Source organism: Athene noctua, chromosome 20, assembly GCF_965140245.1.
Source record: "Athene noctua chromosome 20, bAthNoc1.hap1.1, whole genome shotgun sequence".
Classification (NCBI taxonomy): Eukaryota; Metazoa; Chordata; class Aves; order Strigiformes; family Strigidae; genus Athene; species Athene noctua.
The window spans coordinates 2383462-2406953 of record NC_134056.1 but is presented as its reverse complement, the minus strand read 5'-3'; the positions used below and the strand labels follow the sequence as shown (position 1 = coordinate 2406953).

General features: G+C 50.8%; 1 protein-coding gene across 12 annotated transcripts in view; it reads left to right on the top strand.

Moving 5' to 3' along the window:
• Window positions 1-23492, top strand: part of DAB2IP (DAB2 interacting protein) — a 207365-nt gene that overhangs the window by 154291 nt on the left and 29582 nt on the right. For all 12 annotated transcript variants that reach the window (XM_074923654.1, XM_074923653.1, XM_074923656.1 and 9 more), the window contains 3 exons: window positions 6483-6636; window positions 13447-13545; window positions 15727-16281. In XM_074923654.1, coding sequence (XP_074779755.1) covers window positions 6483-6636; window positions 13447-13545; window positions 15727-16281 — 808 coding nt within the window. The remainder of the gene's footprint in view (window positions 1-6482; window positions 6637-13446; window positions 13546-15726; window positions 16282-23492) is intronic.

Sequence of the window (23492 nt, the reverse complement as noted above, 5' to 3'; positions counted from 1 at the left end):
TTAAAACTGAGAACAGTCTAAAAACAAGGGCAGGCATTAATAAGTTTAATTACATGTCCTTTGTGTTGCTCAGCGAAGGTGTTGCGTTAGTGAGGTAACATGTGACAGCAGCTTCCCCTCGTGAGCACGCTGAGTTCCCAGCACCCTGCTGCCCGGAGAGCCCCAGAGGCTGCAGAGCACCCACCTCCGCTTCACCCCCCCGGCACAGCCAGGGCAGAGATCAGCCACCGGCCTTCAGAAATCTGCGGGAGAGAGTTCAGGGTAGCAGAGCGCGGGGAAGGATATGGTGCATGCTGAGACTTCATCCACGCGTCCTGTCCTACAAGGAGAAAAAAAAAAAAAAATATCTTCTGGAAGCGTGCAGGTTCTCTTGTGCTGCTGTTGTTGGTTATTCCCATAACATCACTTTCGTGTTTATTTGTTAAATTGAGGCAGGATGAGACATCGGGGAGGAATGGCTGAGAACTCCCCACAGTGGTCAGGGGTTAGCGGGAAGTCAGCACCAGGCAGGGGGGTGACACAGACACTGCTGAGCGAGGCAAGGAGAGCCCTTGGGGGAGAGTTGCTTTGTAGGGGAGCCTGGTTTGCATCTACCGCGGGAAGAAATGCAGCCATCGGGCCAGTCTGGGCTCTGCAGCCAGCGTGTCCCAGTTTGTAACTGGCAGCAGCGAGGCGCTGAGCCCCAGGTGGGACGGTCCGCGCGTGGCGGAGCTCCCCAGCACCCGATTCTGCTGCCCCCCGTGAGGCTGGCAGAGGATGGCCTGTGGTTCACTCCCATCTGCGACTGCTCAAATCCTTCTCCCATCTGATGTTGCAAATCAATTTGGTGGAGTTGTCTGCTTTGTTCTCGGTCATAACAAAACCTAATCCCCAGGCTGGAGACAGATTTAAATTCTGTCTATGCTGCACGTGGATCTCACGGTCTGTTCCACTGCATTTGCGCATGTAGGACCCCCTGCAGCAGACATGTGCTGGTAAGAGGGTAAGGACTGCCCTAAAGATCCTCTTCCCAGCTGGCCAGAGCAAAGGACTGTCAGTCCTTGAAAAACTGTGTGCAGGGAATGCTTCCTGACCAGGAGATGTGTTGCAGAGTCAAACCTGTAATTCAGGAGATCAGGTCCCTCTGTCAGTGGGGAGGTGTTCGTGTCGCAAAGGCTGACTCTCCAGCTGGTGTTAATGGGACATCTTCAGCTTAATGCCTGGACTTGCTTCAGAATTTCTCTATCTGCTTGTGCTTTCAGAGTGGAACAGTAGGAGATTTAAGAAAGGCTCTTTATTTTTTTTCCCCATTTTCAGTGTTACATTTTGTGTCTGCTCCATCCCTCTGCAGCTACCCAGCCAGGTTCCCTCTTCGTTTCTGTCTCTCAAAAATATCAGGAAAGTCCTCATCATAAAACCTCAGAAGCAGCAGCTGGGTAGTTTCAGGCAGGTGAGCTGCTGAAATGAAAACCCATGGGGTTGCCCCTTTGAGGGCTTGTCTTCACAAGAAAGCAATTCTGGAATAAGAGTGTATGAGTTTAAACACACAAGATCCATTCCAGAATAATTCTGTGTAGACAGGCCCTACATTTCTTTCTTCCTTGGAGCCTCAGCAGAGCATCTTTATTCTTGAAAGAACACTGAGCCTGGACTCCCGGGCAGCCCCTCCAGTCCCTCTGCGGAGCTGCTGCGTGCGTGGTGCCGCTGCTGCAGACGGACAGTTGCTGCCTCCGTTGCTCAAAATCCAGCCTTGAATTTTGTTGAGGAGGGAATGGATTGTCCCTCCACACTTGTTTCTCTGTGTCCACAAAGTCTTTGCTGCAGTCCACAAGGTCCTGCTCCGATGAGGTGTGCTGTCACAGCCTGATAATACTTGACATCCCTAATTGTGGCTGCCTGTGAGGGAAGCGGACAGAGGGGCATAGCATCCTTCACATGGTAATGTTTTATGACTTTCATTATTTAGAACAACAATCCTCTCTCATTGCTCTTGGGCAGTAAACCTCTTTCTTTAATAACCAGAGACTGGCTGCCTCTCTGTAGGACTCTCCAGGTCAGTGCCGGTAGCAGTAATGTTATTTCTCTTTAGAACTAATGTGGTCTTTTATGAGATTCCACCCCCCTTCATTTCAACTGAACTTTAGGCAAGTAAAAGGGGATTAGAATAAGGCCCATGGCAAAAAGAACCGAATGTGCTGTTTGGAAAGAGGGTTTCCTGCTGTGAGATGTCTCCGGGCAGCTGGCCATTCCCACCATATTAAAACAAAGGTGTAGGAACAGAATTTGATCAGCTCATGTAAGCTGGGACAGGACCTGGAATACACAGCGAGTTATTACAGCAAGAGACTGGATGGCCCCACAGGCAGCGTTCTGAAAAGCAATGGTGGAGAGATGAATTTGAACAAAGTACCTCTGTCATCTTGGAAGTGTATGTACACAGTAAGCAACGGATGTTCCAGGTGAGTTTGCCTGTTGGGATGCTGGATGGCTGAGGAAGAGCAGGAGTTGACAGGGACTCTGGTCTCTGTTGCCGTGGATGCTGCTCTCTGCCCTCACTCGGGGGAAGTACCTGGCCGCTGCTCCTTTCACTGCTGCCCCAGGGGCACTGATGTGTAGTCACACTCCTGTGGGGACATCAGGTTGTTAGGATAGAAACGTGCCTGTGTCTCCGAGATGAAATCCTGCCTGCGGGTGCTGAATCTCGGGGCTCAGCTGGAGGGAGCTGAGCTGAGTGTCCCAGCAGCTGGGGCACGCCAGCACAGCCGCAGCGGTGCCCCGTTCCAGGGTGAGTCCAGCCATCACGTTCTGTGCTTAGTATTTCTGCACTTCTTCATCAGCGAGTGGATTTGTTGGTTGGGGGTTTTTTAGCACTTGACAGTCCTTGCCCAGTAAACTTGTCTTTGGGTGAAGCCCTCCAGGTCTGCCATGGCCTGATGCAGTGCAGACAGAGCCCTCTCACTCCGAGGGCTTCGCTGTCACACACACGCAGTGGGCTTGTGTTCTCCCTGCCCAAACAGGGGCAACACTGAGGGGTCCTTCAGTACGAAGACCCTCACCCTCTGGGTCAGGGAAGCAGCTTGTGGCCTTGGCAGGACTTTTCTCTTACTGCTGGCACAAAGGGAAGCCTGTGGGAGCTGCAAGAGGCACTTGCAAACATCTTCCAGTAAATGGACTCCTGCTGCAAACGTCATTTTACCTACCAAAGGACATGAGAAGTGTTCTCTCCTCTAGAACGAGGTATTGAAATGACAGGACCGCGTGTCATTTGAAGACTGGTGGCGTACAGCCCTTCTTGCACTCCGGGGTGTTTGCAGCCCCCCCTGACTGTGCCAGGCTGCTGTGGGTTAAGGCTGGGGCCAGCTCTGGGGTGCTGGGGAGGGATGGGGCCAGTCGCCCCAGGAGGAGGCTGTGCACAGGCAGCACTCATCCTGCTCCGCCAGCCCTGGCACAGAGATCTCTCATCCCTTCCGCTGAGATTTCAGATGAGAGTCTCTAATTAATGACATCTCCCCACTTAGCTCGTGATACACAGGCAGATGCTGGGCCTTTTAGGGCTGGTTTGAGACCTGCAGCGCTCCCTCCGTACAGTGCAGCATCTGGTGAAAAATGTTTCTGTTTCTGACCTGGGTTGGATCTGAGCGGCCATTCAGGAGTAAAAGACATCATGGGAGCAGGTCCTGCCGAGGCAAGAATCTGACAAATAACCTCCTGCTTAAGAAAAATCCCGTTAATTTTAGGATTCCCAGAGGCATACGGCAGAGTATGGAGGGATATAAATATGCATTTGCTGAATCTGGTGAGAACATAATATGTCCTGAGAAACTCTCCCTTGGTAATTCTTAGTATTGCACATCTGCACTCCCACCCGTGGCCTTGCAGCTGCAGTAGTTTTAAATGAAAAATAGACTTGTTTTGTTTTAATTTTAACAAAAATTCTTAGGCCAGCATGAAGCAGTCCAGCTCGGTGATGTACTTGCGTGCGTTGCAGTATGTAGTTCCTGAGTTGTGGGTTTAGATTATCAATATTTATATTTGTCCACAAAAGAATGCAAGTCTCAGCTTGGCTACTTACCTTTTGTAATTTCATCTGTAAAATACAGAAATGAGATTTACCGTAAATGCCTTGATTCTGGGCTTATGGGGGCTTGGTGAGCAGTCTGTATTGTCAATTCTTGAGCTGCTGGATATTAGTTCTGCACTCAGCATCCAGAGGTAACTTGATCTGTCTGCCTGTATTAGAGTTAATTTACAGTATCATTCAGAGGAAAAGGATACGGACCCTTTTCTGTGAAAATAGTGTAAAATTGCCACAAAGTACTGGGAAATGACTGTGCTCAGTTCCTAAAGATCAATTTATTCACCATAGAGATACGGGGTGAGTGGGCAGTTTAGAGAATCGCTAATGGGATAGAAGCCTTTTGGTACAAAGCCACCGCTTCTGATCCAGCCCAGCGCTGTGCTCACCCAGGGCTTTTAACATTTGAGGGCTGGTCGTTGTCCCCTAAAAAAAAGCTTGTGGTGTCATCGTCTGTTTTTCTGCAGAAGCCTTAACAGGTACCACCACTGCTGGCCCTGGCTAACAGAGATGCAGGGAGGCGTCGCTGAGCCCGCAGGCAGCAGCAGGTCCCCAGGCTGGTTATCGGGGGGGGGGTGCTGCTGGTGAGGGGGGGTGGCTCGCAGCTTTCAGAGCCCTCCATTTAGCATGCTCAGCTGGAGAACCCAGCTGCGGCTGAGCGTTATCACCTGGGCGTTCATCCATGGCAGGAATCTTAATGGCAAATCTAGAAAAGCACCTGTTTATCTGCTGCTGCTCTTTATCTGAGAATCTCCTTTGGCTGTTTTCTAGATCCAACTTGGCGTGTGATTCACTGGAAGCTATGAATTTTGCATGCACTATTGACATTTCTCTGTGTTTTGGTCAGCTTTCTCCTAGAGAATGGCAAAACTCAGCACACAGAGACAAAGCAATCTGAGACTATACTGGAAGCATTGTTGTTTGGCTCATAAAATACCATGCTGAGAATATCTCAAACTCCTCTTATTTCTGTCCTTCTGTGCCTTTGAAGGAGGCATCGTACTCTCTTTGCAGACAGAGGGGCGTGTGGTCTTTTTAGAAGACCCTAAAGTCTTTAAAGGTCAGAGTTACTGGGAACAGAGCTTGTGTGAGCTGCCTGCTGTAGGAGCATTTTACATGGTGCTACAGAGAAGGCAACTGCTCCATTTGCTCTCAAGTTATTTTTTTCCCTTGCCACTTCATGGTTTTGCTGTGTTCTCCCTGGGAGTACCTAGCTATCTTCCTAGCTATCTTTTTTTTTTTTTTTTTTTTTCCTCCCCTTGAGCTCTCTGGTTTTGCTTTAAGAGTTACAGCACCATTGATTGTATTGGCTGTCTCAGAAGCGGTGTGCTGCTTGCTGTCTGTGGGCTCCCTGCTGCTAAATGCTGCCAGTGGGACTCCAGAGCATTTAGATCAATCGATTGGACTATCATGGCCTTATTTTCCACACTACCCCATCCCGGGGATGTGTGTAACAACTGGAGGGAGGGCACAAGCCCTCGGGTTGTTGGTTATGGAGTGCGGATCCAGACACCGGCTGCATCTGTGGGACAGATGTGTGCGTTTTGGTGGGGACAAGGGTACGAGGTCTGTGAGACAGATGTGTGCGTTTTGGTGGGGACAAGGGTACGAGGTCTGTGAGACAGATGTGTGCGTTTTGGTGGGGACAAGGGTACGGGGTCTGTGAGACAGATGTGTGCATTTTGGTGGGGACAAGGGTACAGGGTCCATGAGACAGATGTGTGCAGTTTGGTGGGGAGAAGGGCACATGCACACAGGGATGCATCTGCCCTGGCAGCACGAGCTGCTCCCTGGGCACGCTTGGTGTGCCATGAGCAAACACAGGTCTGGGGTTTTAGAAGGATCTGGCGTTAATTCCTCCCCGGTTGCAGGTAACTTCCTTCTGTCAGTAGGGTCTGGGTGCTGTGAAGCAGCCTGAAATGAAATAGGATGCTAATGGGATCTCCTACATGCATGCAAACCCAGTCCTGTGCTGGCAGTTGGAGCTCAGCACCCCCCCGGAGCTCAGCACCGGGTGCTGCAGACCCGGGTGCTGGACTGAGGAGCAGGGTAGCTGGTGCTGGGGCCACCTGGTCTCCCTGATCCACTGGAACCACGACACCCCTGGAAGGTCTCACGCAGCAGGTGTGATGGCCATTTAAAAAAACCTTCTCAGCTGTGCAGAGACCTGCAGTTTACAAACCTCTAATAATGTGCTTCTGACTGCATCGGAGTTTGGAAAAATGTTTTTACTGAATATACAGCCTGTAATAGAACCTGCTCACCAAATTATAAATGGGACAATGTAGCAATCCCTGCTATTCTGGGCCCACGGTTATCTCATGGCAAAAAATTCCCAGGAATATTCTGCAGTTGTTGCTAACAGATGTACTAAATAATTTCTCTGGGAAGGAAGGCATCCGCTGATACCGTTAAATTTTTCCTCTAGATCCCATCTAATGCCGAGGCTGAAAGAATCACGCTCCCACGAGTCTTTGCTCAGTCCCAGTAGTGCTGTTGAGGCTCTGGATCTCAGTATGGAGGAAGAAGTGGTCATCAAGCCAGTCCACAGTAGCATCCTGGGACAAGACTATTGCTTTGAGGTAAGAAGCCTTTCTGTCTGTCCCGGGGGCCGTTCCTGATGTGTGATGGGGCTGGCTGGGGAGCCAGGTGTGGGCTTGCATCATGGGCACTTGCTCTTATGAAACATTTCTGCTCTGAATTGCTACACAGAGACCATTTCATAGGCAGAAAATTACTCCCATCTTTACAAGGAGAATCGTATCTACAGAATCAGAGCAATGAGCTCTTTGTCTTGTAATCGTTGTTGCAGCAGAGCTTGCTACTGGCACAGGTGCTGAACTACTTAAGGCTGTGTGTTAGCAGAGCATAAATTTGTAGTTTATGTTCGTACAGATATCAGAAAGTGCTAATCCCTACTCAGTGTTCACAAAGACATTATACATGGTCACAAAGATAGCCTACTGTTGTCAGTGGGAGTCTTGAGGACTTTGTCTAGAAAACTGAAGCTTCACTTGTTCATGTAAATAGAAAAATCCGTAAGTATTTCAATTTTTTTTTTTAACATCTGTTGTGGCATGTGGTTAGGTCTGTACTAGCAGGAGGGAGCAAGACACGTACAAACCAGTCTGTAGTGGGATAATTTAATGTAGTATGTCTGGGGAATCATTTGTCCTACATCATGGATGGCAAAGTATTATTGCTTATGGCAGTGGCTGGATGTAGAACTGGGAAATGGTTTTCTTACTGTAATAAGGCGGTCAATGCTTGTGCTTCTGCGCAGAGAACATAACCTGTTTGTACTAAACGGTACATCCATGGTATATCCATGGTATATCCATGCTTGGACTGTGCTGTAGGGGGTTTCCTTGGCTTTCCTTGGGTGGGCAGTGCTAGGTGAAAACAGCCTTGGCAGTGTCCAGGAGGAGTCAGACTGGAGAGATGGAGTTGTTTTCCTTGCTGAAATTAGCACTCTTTGAAAGAAACAAGTTAAAAGATCCGTTTCTTAAAATACAAGCAGGTAACACAAAAACAGTCTTACGAAAAATAGCCCCAAACATAAACTCTGAAGTGGGCTGAGGTATAAATTTTCCAGTGTTGTTCATTCTCTGTAGAATTGAGCAAGTGCAGCAGGTCAGGAGGAGAACAGTTTTGTAAATTATATGGCCTCTATTACATTTCACTCAAGAAAGATAAAATGAAGCTAGATGGAAAATAGATGTGACATCCATAATATAAGAGTTGTTTACCAATTCTGTTCAGCGCACAAGAGCAGAGGAAGGGATATGAACAGTACTTGTAGAAAGTTGACTGAGAGGGAAATTACACAAGTCATGCACTTGCAAGGAGGAAGAAAATTTTATTTTTAAGTGAGTTGGATAAAGAAGAGTCATACAGGAAAAAAGAACATGTTAATTGCTGTTCTGCAAATCCTGCAGAGGAAAGGAAGAATGCCAGAAAACAAAAGGGACATTGATTTGTAGCTGACAGTTACTCATCAGCAAGCTCCAGCGGGAAGGACTGAGGTGAGAGCTAAATGGCATCTTGTGTTAATGTGTTGGTCTTGTACCTCCGGAGAGCCTCTTCCAAATTCCGAGTGAGGTCAGCACTGACAGGAGTTTGCAGGTCTCCCGGGATCCCTGGTGGGTAGCAGGCAGTGACCACAATCCGCCGTGCGCTTGGGTACCGCTGATGGAAGCAGAGGGTCAGCGTTGCCTCCAGGCAGCGCAGGGCTGGAGGGACGAGCCTGGGCCCTGGGCTGGGACGGGCTGGGCGGCTGCTGCTGGCCCTCTGCACCCCCTCCTGCATCGGCACATGCAGCTGAGGGACAAAACCACACGAGCATCTCCTCCTCAGTGCTTGACTGTTGCCTTCGGTTATCGTTATGTCCTGAGGGTCTCGTCTGTGGCCGGTGATCCTGAGTCCTTCAGCGTTGCTTTATCTGAAAGTGCAGGCAGGACTTGGCAAAGACTGCTGCTGCCCTTTAGTGGAAACTCAGCAAAGAGCAGTAAAACCTGTGGTGGTTGCTGTGGGCTGGAACTGGGAAAGCTCTGCCTGAAATCTGCACAAGGCTGAAGGGAAAACAAGCCAATGGCCAAGAGCCATCACGCTGCTGGGTGTGGGAACACTGAAGAGGGAGAAGCTCAGCTGGGGTCCTGGAAAAGGAGCCCTGCCCAAGAAATGTCACGTGAGAAGGGCCTGCCAGAGTCACAGAGACAAGGGAAACCGAGATATTTTCTGCACAGTGGGTTGGGAAGGTGCTGCCGGTTGGTGATGCCACCTTGTCCCTGCACTTTGAGGCTGTTGTGGATCTGTTCTCTCGGGAGATCTGTCAGGAACGGCCAAGTTTGCTATCACAAATGGAGAAGCGAAGCGTTGCTGCTGCTGGGCAGTGCCAGCCTTCTTAACTGCCTTCTCCTTGCGGTGGGGTGGTCGGGCAGTGGTCAGTGCCTAGGAAGCAGCTTCCATTGCCAGCGGCCTGGGGTCTGTTCGTGGCCACTTGTGCAAGGTACGGCGTGCCACGGGCCATCCTCCCCCGAGCTGCAGCGGCCTTGTGGCTCGGAGAACAAGATGGCAGGATCTGACATGGCTGCAGATGGAGTCGCGCTGAAGAGGGCAGGTTCAGAGAGGGAACTGGCAGCACACCCGAATGGAGACAAAAGCGAGAGGTGCCAAAGCCATCTGCAGTGGAAGAAAACCAAGCGGCTCGTTTGGAGGCAGCTAGCTGTGTGAAGGTGCAATTGGTTCTCTCCTTTAGCTCCACCGACCTGCATTAAGACGTGCCGAGGCTGGCTGCTCAGCCCTGCTCCCCCTCAGCTGGGCTCTGCCGGGGGTGAGGAGAGTCAGCAGTAATGCACTGCTTTTCCAAATGCTGCATTTGGCTTTTTCTGCTTATTTAGTTCCATGAAACTCGCCTTTTTCTGACTTGCTGAGTACTTGGCAGTCGGTATTTACTTGTTTTCTTCATTGATTTTTTTAAAAAAAGTTACTCAACATCATCTTCTTTCTCCTTATGAGACTTCCCAGTCAGCATAATCATCTAGTGCCACTGCATATGCTGCGTGTGCTGAATATACAGTGGGCGTCTTAGTCCAGGAACGGAGACTCAGCATCCAGACCCCCAGCGCCTGTTCCTGGCTCTGCTGTTTGTGGGGTCCGGGTGCCTCGGGCCGGGCAGGGGTGTCAGGACTGAAGGGTTCTGTACCCTCTTGACAGACCGGAGTCTCGTCCTGTCGCACAGCTCGTGTCTGGGCTGTTGGCAGGACGTAGCTGGGGGATGCGGAGCAGGGGAAAGAAAAACTGTAGGTGCTCCAGTACAACTGAAACCATGTCACCTCCTCCTGGCCTTGCCTGAGCAAGGAAGAATTTAGCGGAGCTAAATGTAGCTCTGCTAAATTTAATCCAGCTGTGCAAATGCTCGCCGTTGCTCGCGTGGCCCTTCAGACACCCCGAGCAGTCGTCACGGGTCTGCGGGGATGGCCCAGGCAGCGCTGGTTTGCCCCCTGCACTTGGTTCTGGGGGTATTTACCAGCCTGAGCCTCGGCTTTTCCTCCTAAAATCTTTGGAAGACTTTCAGTAAAGCAGCTTCAGTACCTCAGATACCTTCTCTGTTGTTACTCCAGTGAGATTCCTTCAAGTGTACTTTGAGAAACCCGTGCTGTACCGAAGACATTCTTAAAATGACAAGATTTTGTCTGATATAAGAGATCACCCATCCGAGGACTGGGGATAATGAATGCGAATAAGTAACATTTTAGAAATTGATGAATTTTATTAATTGAGTTTATCCTGTACATTAATAGTATACTAGCATATCCAAAATCTTGATAAGACCAGAATACTCTCTTTATCAAGATAATTAATAGCTCATGAAGATCACTAATGCCATATGATGTTTAGGTCAGAGCTCAAAGCTGGGATGTTATTGCAGATCAGGGGAAAATTACATTTTTGGTCACACATGGTAGCTATGACCTTCAACTCCCATCAGATCACAAGGGCTTCATATCTGACACATGAGGATTTTCCCCTTCTCTCACTTAAGTATGGCAGTTACAGTTTTTTTAGGTTTTGAGTGATTAGTTAATCAGTAATTGTTTTGGAATTGAATCATAAATTTTACCTTGATAACTCAATGATAATATGTTGACTTAAATGTGGCAAGAAAATACATTAGATATTCAGCCTAACAGATAGCTGGTGAAAACCTGACAGTTAACAGATTCAGTAGAAGGACAGCTAAATTGCATGCTTATTTATTTGGATATGAATCTTCTAGGCAGCTGTGGGGTCCATGTGTGTCACCGAGGAGAACTTGGCTTTCAGAGAGCATCTTTCAACAGCAATCAAAGAAGTCATAATTCTCTTTTATGGAAGAGCTTCCAAGTTTCCTACCAAATTCTCTGGATCTGAGAACATGGTTTCCAAATGCGTTTGTATACCAAACTGCTATCAAAACAAAAGAGCTAACCAAAAAGATAGATGAGAAATGGCCTTTGAGGCAACGGACTAATGATATAGTTTACTGAAAGCTGTATTTGACTTATTCCATCTTTATTAACTGATTTCTAAGCACTCAGTGGGGACTGAGTATCAGTGGGAGGGTTTTTCCTGCTGTGGAGTACAGAAACGCGGCCGTAACACCTCCAGGGCAGGGTGGCTCTACCAGGCGTGTCAGGACTTTGATGTTTTGGACTTGAGCATGTATGATTTGATACATTTCGCAGCTGAATTAGATGGGCCAAATAAGACAGGGCTCAAGGTCTGCATTGTTAGATTCTTGCCTGAAGAATGGTTTTGAAGCCCTAGAAATTCACATTGATCGAGCAGCTGTTGCTCAGTGGTACTTCTGGGATCTTTGTAGTTGTAATTTGGTGTTAAGACAGTACAGCACCATGTCAGCAGTAGTGCAGCTGTGCGTTGCTTCTCTTTAGGTGTCATCACCAGCCAGGTGTATGGCCATGCTCGGCTTGAACGCCGCTGCAGGAACTCTCACTGAGCAAAAGCTCGAGATGCAAAACTGCCATGTGCTCTGACAGAGCAAGGTGTAGGCATCGCATGTGGATGTGGTCTTGCAAGTGATGCAGCTGTTGTGCCACCAGAAGTCTGTTTGTGAAGGTTCAGGGATGGAGGTTCACATGAGCATGTGCAGCAGCAAACAGAAGATGGAGCAGGCCAGATTTGTGATGGGAAACTTTGGAGAAGCTGGAAGTACACTGAAGTGTGAAAGGAAGCTGAAAACGTCATACTACTGTGCTAATATGAGGTCTTCTTTTCTTGGAAATAGAAGATAACTTGTGCTCAGAAGTATATATAGTTTTACAGGACAGAGGATGAAAGCCTGTAAGGACAGGGAAGAGTGTCTGTCAGAAGGAGAGAGGTTCTGGAATATCGAGGGGTAGAAGATTTCTTGTGTTTGTTGTGTAAAGATAGGGTAGGCCTCTTCTCATTTTGTCCTGGTTAGAAGATGTCTGCATTCAAAGGAAGGGATGTGCTCAGCTCATCACTGAGGTTAGCTAATGACAAATCTTAGCAAGTGCCAGCTCTGCTGTAAAAACGGGTTGGGCTTCTGGGAGACAGATGAAATTAAAGGAAGTTGCGTCTCCCAGAAGCAGATTAACGCAGCGTGCAGTGTGTAAACACAAACACCGAGATGAGAAAGTACTGAGAAACAATCCAGCAGCTTGAGACTGGTGGAAAGGAAGCTCAGAGGGGAGTTATTTAAAGTACTGGCCAGGTCCATTTGGCCTGCAAGCAGAAATGCGTGTAAAGAATATTACTGGGCGTCTCCAGAAGCAGCAGAGAAGGGCGGAGCAGCTGGCGGAGGGCTTTGTGGGCTGTGCAGAGTTCTGGTGCCGTGGTCATGGGCTGTCCACTTGCCGGCAGGGTCTGGAGGAGACAGCGGCTTGAGGAGTGTGTGCGTGAGAAGGTGCGGAGAACTTTTGGCCTTTTAGACCTTGGCTCAGTAATGATGCCAAGGAACTCGGTGTGATGGATAGGAAGAAATGTTTGGTGCCTGTCGTCCTGGGGCCGCCGCACAGTGGCTGCTTCAGAGGGCTCTCAGCAGGGTTGGGTTTCCGTGTGGTAGCAGGGATGCGGTAATGAACGAGGGGCATTTGCACCACTGGAAACGTCACTGCTGCGAGCATGCTGCTTCAGACCTGGCTACACAATCCCCGTGGCCAGAGAGTGTCACACCGATGCTGCAGAAAGATCTCTTGGAGCGATGCGGGAAGCGTGAGAGGTGACGGGAGGGCTCAGCAGCACTTCACCCGCCATCTCCAGGCCCAGAGCCCCGACCTGGTTCTCCCCGACTGGGGGCTGGGGGCTGTGAGCACGGGAGTGCCCCTGCCCGGGGGTGGGCTGCTGCTCGTACGGCTGCCAGCAGCGGGCTGTGTGTACCTGTCCCGTGTTCTTCACAGCACGGGCTGCAGCAGCAACAGGACACCGAGGGGAAAGGTAGGAATCCAGCCTTTCCAGGCCTGACGCTCTGCTGAAAACAAGGACCGGGTTGTTACTATCACAGGCTTTGGGCTGAATCTGGAGGAATGCCAAGTGGTTGCAATTTATCTTTAGTTCACCTAAGGATTTGCACTCTCTCAGTTGTGGAACTTGGTGGTTTAAATCGTCGCATGCATGGGGCCCATTATTTAGTGTTTTCTGGTGTGGAAGGGGAGAAGTAATTGGAATTTGCTTCCATGATTATTTCTGTGACATAGAGAGTTGCCCTGTTTTTCCTCTAGCCTTAGGGGCTGTTGCTTCATGCTTGGATAAAGCTGTTTACTTAAAAAAAAAAAAAAAATTCACTAGCATCTTTCCTAACTCCCCCTCTCCCCCCACATCACAGTCTGCAGTGTGCTGGTCAAGACATAATCCTGTTCCTTTCCCTGTAGGTGACGACTTCATCAGGAAGTAAGTGCTTCTCGTGTCGTTCTGCAGCAGAGCGAGATAAATGGATGGAAAACCTGCGGCGTGCCGTGCACCCAAATAAGGTAGTGGCTTTGAGGAATCGCCTCTGCTATAGTTCAGTTCCTCGTTATTACATTTTATAGCCCAGTGCATCGTAGCAGCAGGGGACGTATTGTCATTTTAGTGAGTAAGTGTAACTGTGGGTCAGCCTTTTTCCATATTGCTTTCTTCCACAATCATATTTACAGGCAAGTGCCAATTATTTCTACCCTCTTTTCTCAGCACATGCTGCTTAGCTGTTGCTAAAAATTGATCAGACCTGAAGAATCTTCAGTCTTGCTCTGTTACTGATGAGACTTGCCACTTACGTAGGACTTTCCACCTCCCGAAAGCTCTGGGACACATGTCGGGTAGCTGCCAGCAGAGTTACAAGACCAAATAGTCTGAAGAATTCACATATTGCACTTTCTGACTCTGGTAGTACCTGCAGTGTCTGCTTTAGTGGTGGAGAAACTCGGATGCCCATTGCAGCGAGTTCTCTGAGGCGATAATGGAATGTAGCTTGCCCTTCTCCAGTTGGTTGAGGTGACAAAGTCATCCCCTCTGGGGTCTACAGAAACAAATGCTTCTCTCCACTAAAACACGGGGACACCCAATATATGGTTTTATGGCCCGCAAAGACTAAGCACATCCTAAAATAAAATCTGCAGCTGCTTCTTCCTCACCGCACTGGAGTTAGCTAACAAAGATTGATCAGGACTAATCAGCTTCAGGATTTCACAACTGATGAGCTCAATCAACAAGTCTTTTTCTGCTGATCAGAGAAGACAGAAATGATGGGATCCTGTGAATTCACTCCCGGCATCAGAGACACAGAACTGCGCATGCAAGTTAGGTCCAGGCCTGGCGGGTTGCAGAAGGAGCCCTCTGTGTTGGAGTTTATTGTTCCCAGCACAGTGCCAAACGTCAGTATAAAAGATTTCCTTCAGTGTCAGAACAGGAGCAGCAGGGGGGAGAGGCGGACTTCAGCCTCTAGCAGCATGTTCCTGTATGTGGAGTTCAGGGACTCCGGTGCTTTCCGAGCGCAGTAGCCTGGTAACAATGGTCTGAAAGAGCTGTGTAAGGTTTGTGTGGTCACACTTACCATGAGAAAAGTCCCAGGAATTGAGTTGGAGCTGGGCATGTCACTGCCTTTGAGATGCAGTGGTCAGTGGAAATTCATTTGGAAGTGTGCCCTCTTCTCAAAACATGCCATTAACTGATGGCTAACTTTCCATCTTTGTTTGAGTTCACAGACAATAAACTCTCAGTATCTGATTTGATATTTCTGTCAGGAATTCAGTGTTCTTGTATAGTTCCTGTGTGTACTTCCTGACCCTACAGTACCCCATTGCGGGCTTCCAGCAGAAATGTTCCTGCCCAGACTCCTAGGCCGAGCAGAGTAAGCCGTGGTTGCTGTTTCACTGAGGGGTTTCCAAACAAAACAGGTTACTGCAGAATCCCTAGCGGCGGTTCAGCTGTGAGTGCTTTATCTTTCAAGTCACTCCTGCAACAAATGTCCCTGGGTCTCCTTCCAGGATGAGGTCAGCATCACTGGGGAGCTCTTAAAGATCCACAGTATCATTTGCTCCATTACTCTTTAAAAAATATCCAAGCCAGATAACTATTTCTGAATTGTAATGATTCTCCTGTGAAACTCACTCTGTCTCCCATAATTCCCCTCAATGTTTTAGTTGGGTGTTCTGGGCTTCTGCCCTAAAATATCATGAGGTTTTGTAAATGCTTCTTTCCCTGCCAGAGGTAGGTTCCAGCCATGGTTGAGGTGACCCTGGGTGTGTGTTCAGATCCCTTTATTGTTGCTCTGTTACATTTAAAGAAAATGTACTCCTCTGTACTGAAAAAGGAGGTGGTTGTGAGATACCTGTAACGTAGCTTCTGTGTTTTGGTGAGGTTCTTTCGGATTCTTCTGAGGCCCTCTTAGCAGTGAATGGGAAATGGTACATTTATGATTTGGAGAGTTTTATCTTCCTTGTTGCTTATATTAATTGGCACCAACAGACATGGAGAGCATGGTGATATTTGGAAAATTAACATAAGTAGTGTTATTATGCAAATTCCTGAGAGCCAGTATTTCCTTAAAATAAAATGTAATTAAGCCTCTGCTCATTTAGAACATCCGAAATAATTAACTCATATCTCCAGTTTTGTTGTGCTTGGCTTTGTGTATTTTTATTGACCTTTTTTCTTTGCATCTTTTTTTTCAGGACAACAGCAGAAGGGTAGAGAATATGTTAAAGTTATGGATTATTGAAGCCAAGGACCTGCCAGCTAAGAAAAAGTACTTGTGTGAATTATGCCTGGATGACGTTCTTTATGCACGAACTACCTGTAAATTGAAAACTGATAATGTATTTTGGGGGGAGCACTTTGAATTTAATAACCTCCCATCGCTCAAAAACATTACGGTGCACTTATACAAAGAGACTGACAAGAAGAAGAAGAAGGACAAGACCAATTTCATTGGACAAGTGAACATCCCCGTCAGCTCCGTCACGGGCCGGCAGTTTGTAGAGAAATGGTACCCAGTGGTCAGCCCCAACCCCGGTAAGGGCAAGTCCCCGGGGCCCATGATCCGCATCAAGTCACGCTACCAGAGTATGAGCATTCTTCCCATGGAGATGTACAAAGAGTTTGCTGAGTACATCACTAACAATTACATGGTGCTGTGCTCGGTGCTGGAGCCCTCGCTGAGCGTGAAGAACAAAGAGGAGATGGCGTCTGCGCTGGTGCACATCCTGCAGAGTACGGGCAAGGCCAAGGTAAGACCCTTCGTCATCCGTACCGGCCCACCGGAGACCGTCAGGAGCAGACTCCTGTGTTGGGTTTTGGAAATCACCACATCAGTTGGGCTTCAGGCCTAGCCGTCATTAATACACTCTTAATTTTGTCTTTAATTGCAAACAAGTTGGTAGCGTGTGCTGTGCAAATTGCTTAATTAGCAGAGAGGGTGGTGGGACCACAAGATCCCAACCAAGTCATTTTTGTCTCCCGGAGGCTCAGGGGCCAGGCTCTTACTTCATAAACAGGCACAGATGTGAACATAAGCCAGAAAGCCGTTTTCAGGGATGAAACGTAAGCAGTGCTGGCTTCAGCGAAGCAGCCCGTGTGTGGTGGGTGTTCTGTGGGAGCCCAGCAGGTTCCCCGCTCCCTCCCTGTCGCCGTGCCGCGGTGCCAAGCACCCAGCATGGCAGGAGCTGGAGGGGAGCGAGCAGCCTCTGGGGAATTTCAGAGTAAAGTCCGCCTGCAGACACGTGTGTCTGAATTGGCTCGCAGTTTCGGGACCTGTCCTCATGCTTTTGGAAGGGAGGTGTGAGGGGGGGGCAGTGGTGTGGGAGAGCGTGGCGTCCTGGGCTGCCCCCAGGGCAGTGCTCAGTGCGGGGTTGGTGCCAGCCAGCTTGCGAGTGGCAGAAGTTTAGTTTTTGTGGACGGCTTTGTCTGAACATCCTTCATGGTTGGGAATCCCTCGCCAGATCTGGGGAAGAAGCAGGCCAGGAGGAGGCAGAGAGTGGGTTTTACTCCTGGTGGTGATCTGTGAGGGTACAGGCAGGGTGAGCAGAGCTGGAACTGCCCTCACCGGAGAGCACGGGCCAGCGCTGAGGTCCCCGGCACAGGGGTGTGGAGTCGCGTCCTTCGTCCCCAGGTGGCATGGCCCAGCCGTGGCGGGCAGTGCCAGCCTCAGGACTGCAGGAGTTCAAGCATCTGCGTTTTCCTCTGTTAATATCTCCCTGAACTCTACAGGGGGGAGCTGGGGAAGAGCAATATTTCCAAGGCTTTTGCAGCACTGAAGAGACATGAGCTCCTCACCTGAGGGGCAGTCGCAAGGCTCTGCTTCCTCCGCAGCTGCCACTGCTGCCTGGGACCGTGGCGGGGTTCGTGGATTAGGTTTAGTTACCATCTGTCGCACAGAGGTGTGGCTTGGCCTCCTGATGTAGTTCAAGGCACGCAAAGCTCACAGAGAGGATTGCAGGGCTGTGGGCCTGCTATTGCAGAGACAGAAAATACCTCAGTTAAAGCCTTCCTGATCCCAGGCAGGAGCGCAGGGACAGCCCTGGTCCCCTTGGCTGTGTTGCCCTCAGAGGTGACAGAAGTGGCTTGTGGTTCATGGTGTGTGAAAGGACACACTGTGGTCACACAGGGAGAGCGGTGTAGGCGTCTCCCCCTCACTCCCCACGCCGGGGCTCCATCAGCGGGTGGTTTCTGGGCACAGCCCTGGGTTCTGCTGGTACCACTCCTCCCCGCGTGGGGCCTGTCCTGCCCCTCGCCGCGGCTCTGCCCGTCCAAGTGCCAGGGTTCCTCTCGGAACGACATTGCCATGAAAGACCCTGCCCGTGGCTTACACGGTTCTGGTGCAAAAGGCTTCAAATGTCACCCTGATCTCAGTCACCATGGGTCATCTGCGGGCGTGGCTGAGAGCTGTTGTGACTGCTCCTGACTTTTCCCTCTTCTTGTTGGTATTGGAGAGGCTCCGGAGAGAGCAAGTGTGTTTCCAGACATGTGTCTGCATCAGTGCTTGAGATCCCAGAGGCGCTACACGAGGGACACGGCAAACAGTAAACAGGCTTGATGAATTTCCCCCTAAAATGGAGCTTCTGCTTTCCCTGCCTGTCATCTGCCGTCAGCATTAGCACAGGGTTTAGGGAGCTGTCAGAGCCACAGGAGTTATTGGAGCATGGGAATCAGGCGGTGCATCCTTTGTGGAGGAGTTGGACAAGCAGAGAAAGGGAAAAGCAGCAGTAAAGTAAAAAACAATGAATAGGAGAGGAAAACACCCCCTTACCCTGCTTGTGTGACATGGGTGCACCCCGCCATGGCTCAGGAAAGCTCCCCTGTGGCTAAGCACTGCGACCCGGCGAGGGGACACAGCCGCAGGACACGGGGAGGCTGTGCTGGTGTTGCAGCCCCTGCCCTCCGCCAGCAGCCCCTCTCAGCCTGCCCCGGGGAGAAGGGCTGAACAGGATGAGTCCAGGCGCTGGTTGCCGCGCAGCTTGCTCTCCCTCTCCGTGGGCATCACCTGGCTGGCGCCTTGGCAGGGCTCGGGGCACCCCCCTGGAGTTTCAACACAGAAACAACAGCCTCTTTCTTCCCAGGTAACGTGCAGGAGAAACGGTTTGTTTCATTTTTCTTTTTTGTTTGTCAGTAAGGTGGCTCTGTAGGTGTTTGCATGTGTTGGGGAAGGCAGGTGCCTGCGGGCAGGTCTGGCTCTGAACTCATCTGGTTTTAGTGCTGAGGACACGGTTCTGTCACCCAGCACCAAACGCCTGCTTGTTCAGAGGCGACACTGAGCAGGGAGGTAGAACACCCATGGCCCCGAGTGGGGCACAGTGGGGTTTGAAATGGGGTTCAGGGCCTGGGAGGAGAACAGATCCCCATGGGCCAGGAGCCCCCCGGGCAGGCATGGTGCCAGGGAAGCTGGCGAGCTGCTGGATGAGGCTGGAAGTTTTAGGAAGTGGGGTTGGGTCCCAGCCTCTGCTGGGTGAGGACCGCAGCCCAGTCCGGCACGGTGAGCACCCCGCTCCCTGGCACTGGTGTGTGGGGGGCAGCGGAGCGGTGACCCCCTCCTCCAGGCCTCTGGCCTCCTGTGACCTTCTGAAGCTTGCCTGGGCTAGAGGTGGGTTCCCGGTCCTTGTGCCTCACCAGGAGCCTTTCCAACGACCTCTTCAGAGCAATTCCCTGCCCTGAAGAGTGCAGACGTGGCAATCAGCAACCACTAATTTATTTTGCTGATAAAGGGGTTTTTGTGGATCTTGGCTGTGTAGCTGACGCTAAAGCAGCAATTACAGTTGGACTGGGGAACAAGTGTCCGGTAGATTATCTATGAAGACTCGTTAGCAGCTAATTGCTCTTGCACTGTTTCGGGCCCTGTTTTCCCGTCGTGATTTGCTGTAAATATGGTGTAATCCCTTAATGAGGCACGGTCGATTGGGTACACGTGGCCACCCAGAGCCTCGCCGCAGGAGTTCCGGCGCAGGGGAGGCGCGATGCCGGGCTGCGCGGGTGCTGCTGTGTGTGCCCCCCTGCCAGCCCCCGGCCACCAGCGTCCCCGTGCAGCCCCGCCGGCGGCAGAGGGGCGATCCTACCCACAGACACCCCACTTGGCTCCTTCGCAGTATTGAGCCATCTCCCACCAGCCAGGTGGTGTTGTCTGAAGCCGCTAAAACTCAGAGGCACAGCCTGAGTCCCTGCTGCTGGGGAGGCAGAGCACGTAAAGCTGCAGGCAGGAGGGGGACAAGGGCTGTAGCTGAATTTTCTCCCTAAATACCTGCTTTTTCCTGGGCTTCATGGCCATATCACAATAGATTAGAAGGTGGAGAATGAAAGCAGAGTGCTCTTTGGAGTCCAAGCCCATTTTTCCTTTGTTCTCTGTTTGGGAAAGGGAAAAGCTTCACCCCTGCAGGCAGTGCTGTATAAGGGTTTGGTGTGCATCAGGGCACACCTGGAAACCCTGACCAGCCGCCAAGGCAAATAGTTGGAGAGGGGGGCAAAATCATTGTGATAAAGTTAAAGAGAGCAGACACTGTGCCTGAGGGAGCTGCGCCAGCCCCCTGGAAAGTCTGACAAACATCAACATTAAACCGCTCTCGGTGCAAGCGGTTGTTCACTGTCTCTTTTTATGGCAAGTGGGGACTGGAAGAGGCATCGCTGGGCTGGAAGAGGGACAGTTCTGTGGCTAAACAGAGACGCCAGCTCTCAGAATCTGTCCTTGACTTGGTATGTGCTTCATCTTCCCAGCGAGAGCACTGATAAAAGGTTACCTGTACAGGTGTGGAGAGATGCCTAACTATTTTCATGTGTTTTGCAACCCATAGACAAAAGACACAAAGTCATAATTAAAAGTAATTCTCTTGCCATCCTTGGTGTTACTGGGAGAGCTCACCCCTGCCATTAGCATGGCTTGATGTGGGCTGTGTGATGCGGTTACGGAGAGGCAGGCTGCATCCTTCCCAAAGCGAGACCTGTTGTGACTTTCGATGCTTCCAGAATATTTTCCATGCTTAGATTTGTTTCAGGGCTGTCTTACAGCTTTTGGAGCTCAGTTCATGACCATAAATATGTACAAAAAAACCTTCTCTTGTCCAGAATGGTTGGTAGATCAAACCCAGCATTAGACAAAACTCCATAACCAGCTGCTCACTTGATATAAATATTTACTGTGTTGTGAATGGAGTGAAGAATAAACATGTGTCCCTGTTTGTTTATGCTGCAAGGATTTGCTTCAGCTAAGCAGATGTATTTACTCCCCCCGTGCGAGCCTGCAGGAAACTCCACACGTTCCCCTCCTTGGTGGTGCAGGGTGTTTGGTCAGAGCTTTGCTGGCAGCGACAGCTTAAGCGCAGGACCTGCAGATACTGTCCAGGGCTGCCTAGAAGTGACTGCTCAGCTCGGGAGGGGACCTGGAAAGGGGTGGCACGGCCCAGGAAGCTGCTGGGCTTGGAGGCTGGTGGCACCAGGGTTTGGTCCGTCCCTAGGGGAGCACCACTCCCTTATCTGCACTGGAAAGGCTCTGGATACAGGGACGCTGCACGCGTTCAGCAGCAGCCATGTCATTTCCCCCACAAAGAGTTTATCTCCCAGATAATATTTTATAGCAGCTATAGTTGAGATAATAAGCCTTTTAATCAGTTTTATGAGCACCCCCACTGGTTTTCTCCCTGTCCCTAAAAGCAGCGGTCGGGCTGGTTGACAGGACGGAGAAGGCCGGTGAGCGGCAGCTGCAGGGTCCGTGTTCTGGCTGTCGGGGCAGTCTGAGGTTTCTCAGCCTCCTGCTTGGGATCTGACCCCTCTGCCCTCATGGGCAGGTGGTGGTCGATCAGTGTGTTGTATCCCGCAGGTTTTCTTACTGCCATGAGCAAGGTGATGGACACAGATTCTTGGGTGTTAACCCTCACATTGCCGCTTCACCTCCTTTTCCCAAGGAGAATTAGAAAATGCCAGAAGTGTTGAGGATGAGCTCCAGTGCCCAAGGGAGGGAACATCGCTGCATTTCCCGGCAGAGAAGTGTCCAGCACAGATCCTCAGAGGAACTGTGTGGTGGTGAGGAGTTGAGGACTAGTGGCTGGGGTCCTTGGTTTCGCACCAGCTGCCCAGGGCCCAGCTCTGCCCCTCCTCTGCTCTCCTCACACAGCTCAGCACCCTCGAGTGTTGCGTTTCTCAGCCTCTGCAGCGCTGACACGTAGCTGTGTCCTGACACTGTCCACCTGTAACCCACAGCCCGGCCCAGCCGCTGGTGGCTTTCACCTTTGCATAAAAGCCCAGCTGGACTCTGGGCTAGTCTTTGAAATAAACAGTAATCTTATTACCTTTATCAATTCAATCCTCTTAAGGTTAAGTCAATCCTATTAATCAGGCATGTGATGTGGAGAACCTTATTATTTCAAAGTCAATCTGCCCGTCAGGCACGATACTGGGAACGATCAGCTCCAGCCCAGAGGGCTGCCTTGGGGCCGCGGGTCCCACCAGCTCCAGCCATGGACACGCTGCTGGGAGGCCGGGGCTGGAGGACCTTCCCCAGGATGGGAGGTGCAGAATCCTTCCTGGGTGTGGGCAGGATACATCCTGCAAGACTTGTGTTGCTTGTTGGCTCCCTTTGCCTAGGAAACACTCCTGCTCTCGCTCCATCTTTCTGCACCTCCGGGCTCAGGAGCTGGAGGGTGCAGGCATTGCCTGGAGACACCCCCCGGGGCACAGGCACTGGCACCTTGAACCCCTTCGGGCCTGGGATACCTGGTGCAGACAGAGCCCTCGCCCAGGTGGGTGGCTTTCTGGGTGCTGGCAAGCACAAGCATTGTAAGCTTCAAGCACCACGGGGTGCTCGTCCCCGCCAGCCCGGCGGGGCTGAGGGGTGCTGGTGCTCTGGCAGGCAGGGCTCTCAGCCCTCGGTCAGACGTGTGACTGCGGTAGCTGTCTTCTCCACTCCGGCCTCATCCCCTGGGAAGAAGCTTTTTCTTCCCATTTTTTGTGTTTGAGCAATGCAATTAGTCCGCTTCCTTGGCCCTATTGACACGGGCAATGAGGGTTTGTTTTCTTGAGCAGGTGTTGGTTTTTCTCTTGGTGGACTTCACGTTTGAATGAGCCTTTTCCAGTTCAGGCCCCCCGGGGCAGCTGGTCCCCGGGCTAGTGCTGATGCAGATGAGGGCTGACATGGGGCGGCAGCTTTGGCCGGCCACCTGCGGGGACCTCGTGCGGGGCTGTGCTCGTTTCCAGGGCATCACCCCTGCTTCCAGACTCTCCCACCACCTTCCCCAGGGAAGGGTTTGGGGGATCCGCCATGGCAGTCCTGCTGCGAGATGACTGATTGAGTCAGACGTCCTGAATTGCCACATGTGTGAGGGTCAAGGCAGGGGATAGGGGACGTTTCCTCACCCACAGGAAGATGCTGTTTGGTTGGGGTTTGAGACAAAAAGATGAATTCACCCAAGTGGGGTAGGGGAGGCAGCATCTGTCGCTGACCTGATGAAGACCCAGGGGAAATGGAAATGTTTTTAGGCTACACTACAGGTAAATCAGGATGGAGACTCTTGAGGGGCAGAGCAAAGCCAGGCTCAGGGCAGGGGGTGACACAGCCCGTCCGTCCAGGGGATGCTGTGCCTGAGGATGTGGGGAGCTGAGCTGCAGAGCGGCGCGGGCATCCCAAGGCAGAGGGCAGGCTGCAGCCCTGGAAGCACTTCGTGGTAGCATGTTTGAGCCCTGAGGTGGTGCTGAGGACTCTGCCTGCTGCTGCCTGCTGCAGGGACCGGGCTGCCACTCCGGCAGCAAAACTCCTGTGTGCATTTCTAGAGTGGAGGAGCTGCCTTAGACTAGCACATGTGGGCTCATGCTTGGTTTATTTGAAAAGTGTTGGAAACCAGTGCTGCCTTGTGCTGTCATGCTCTGAATTTATTTATTTATGAATTGCTCTTCTTTATCAGCATATGTGCAGTGACTGAAGTTGGACAGGTTCAGCTGTGTCCAGTCAGAAGCAAATATCCTTAAA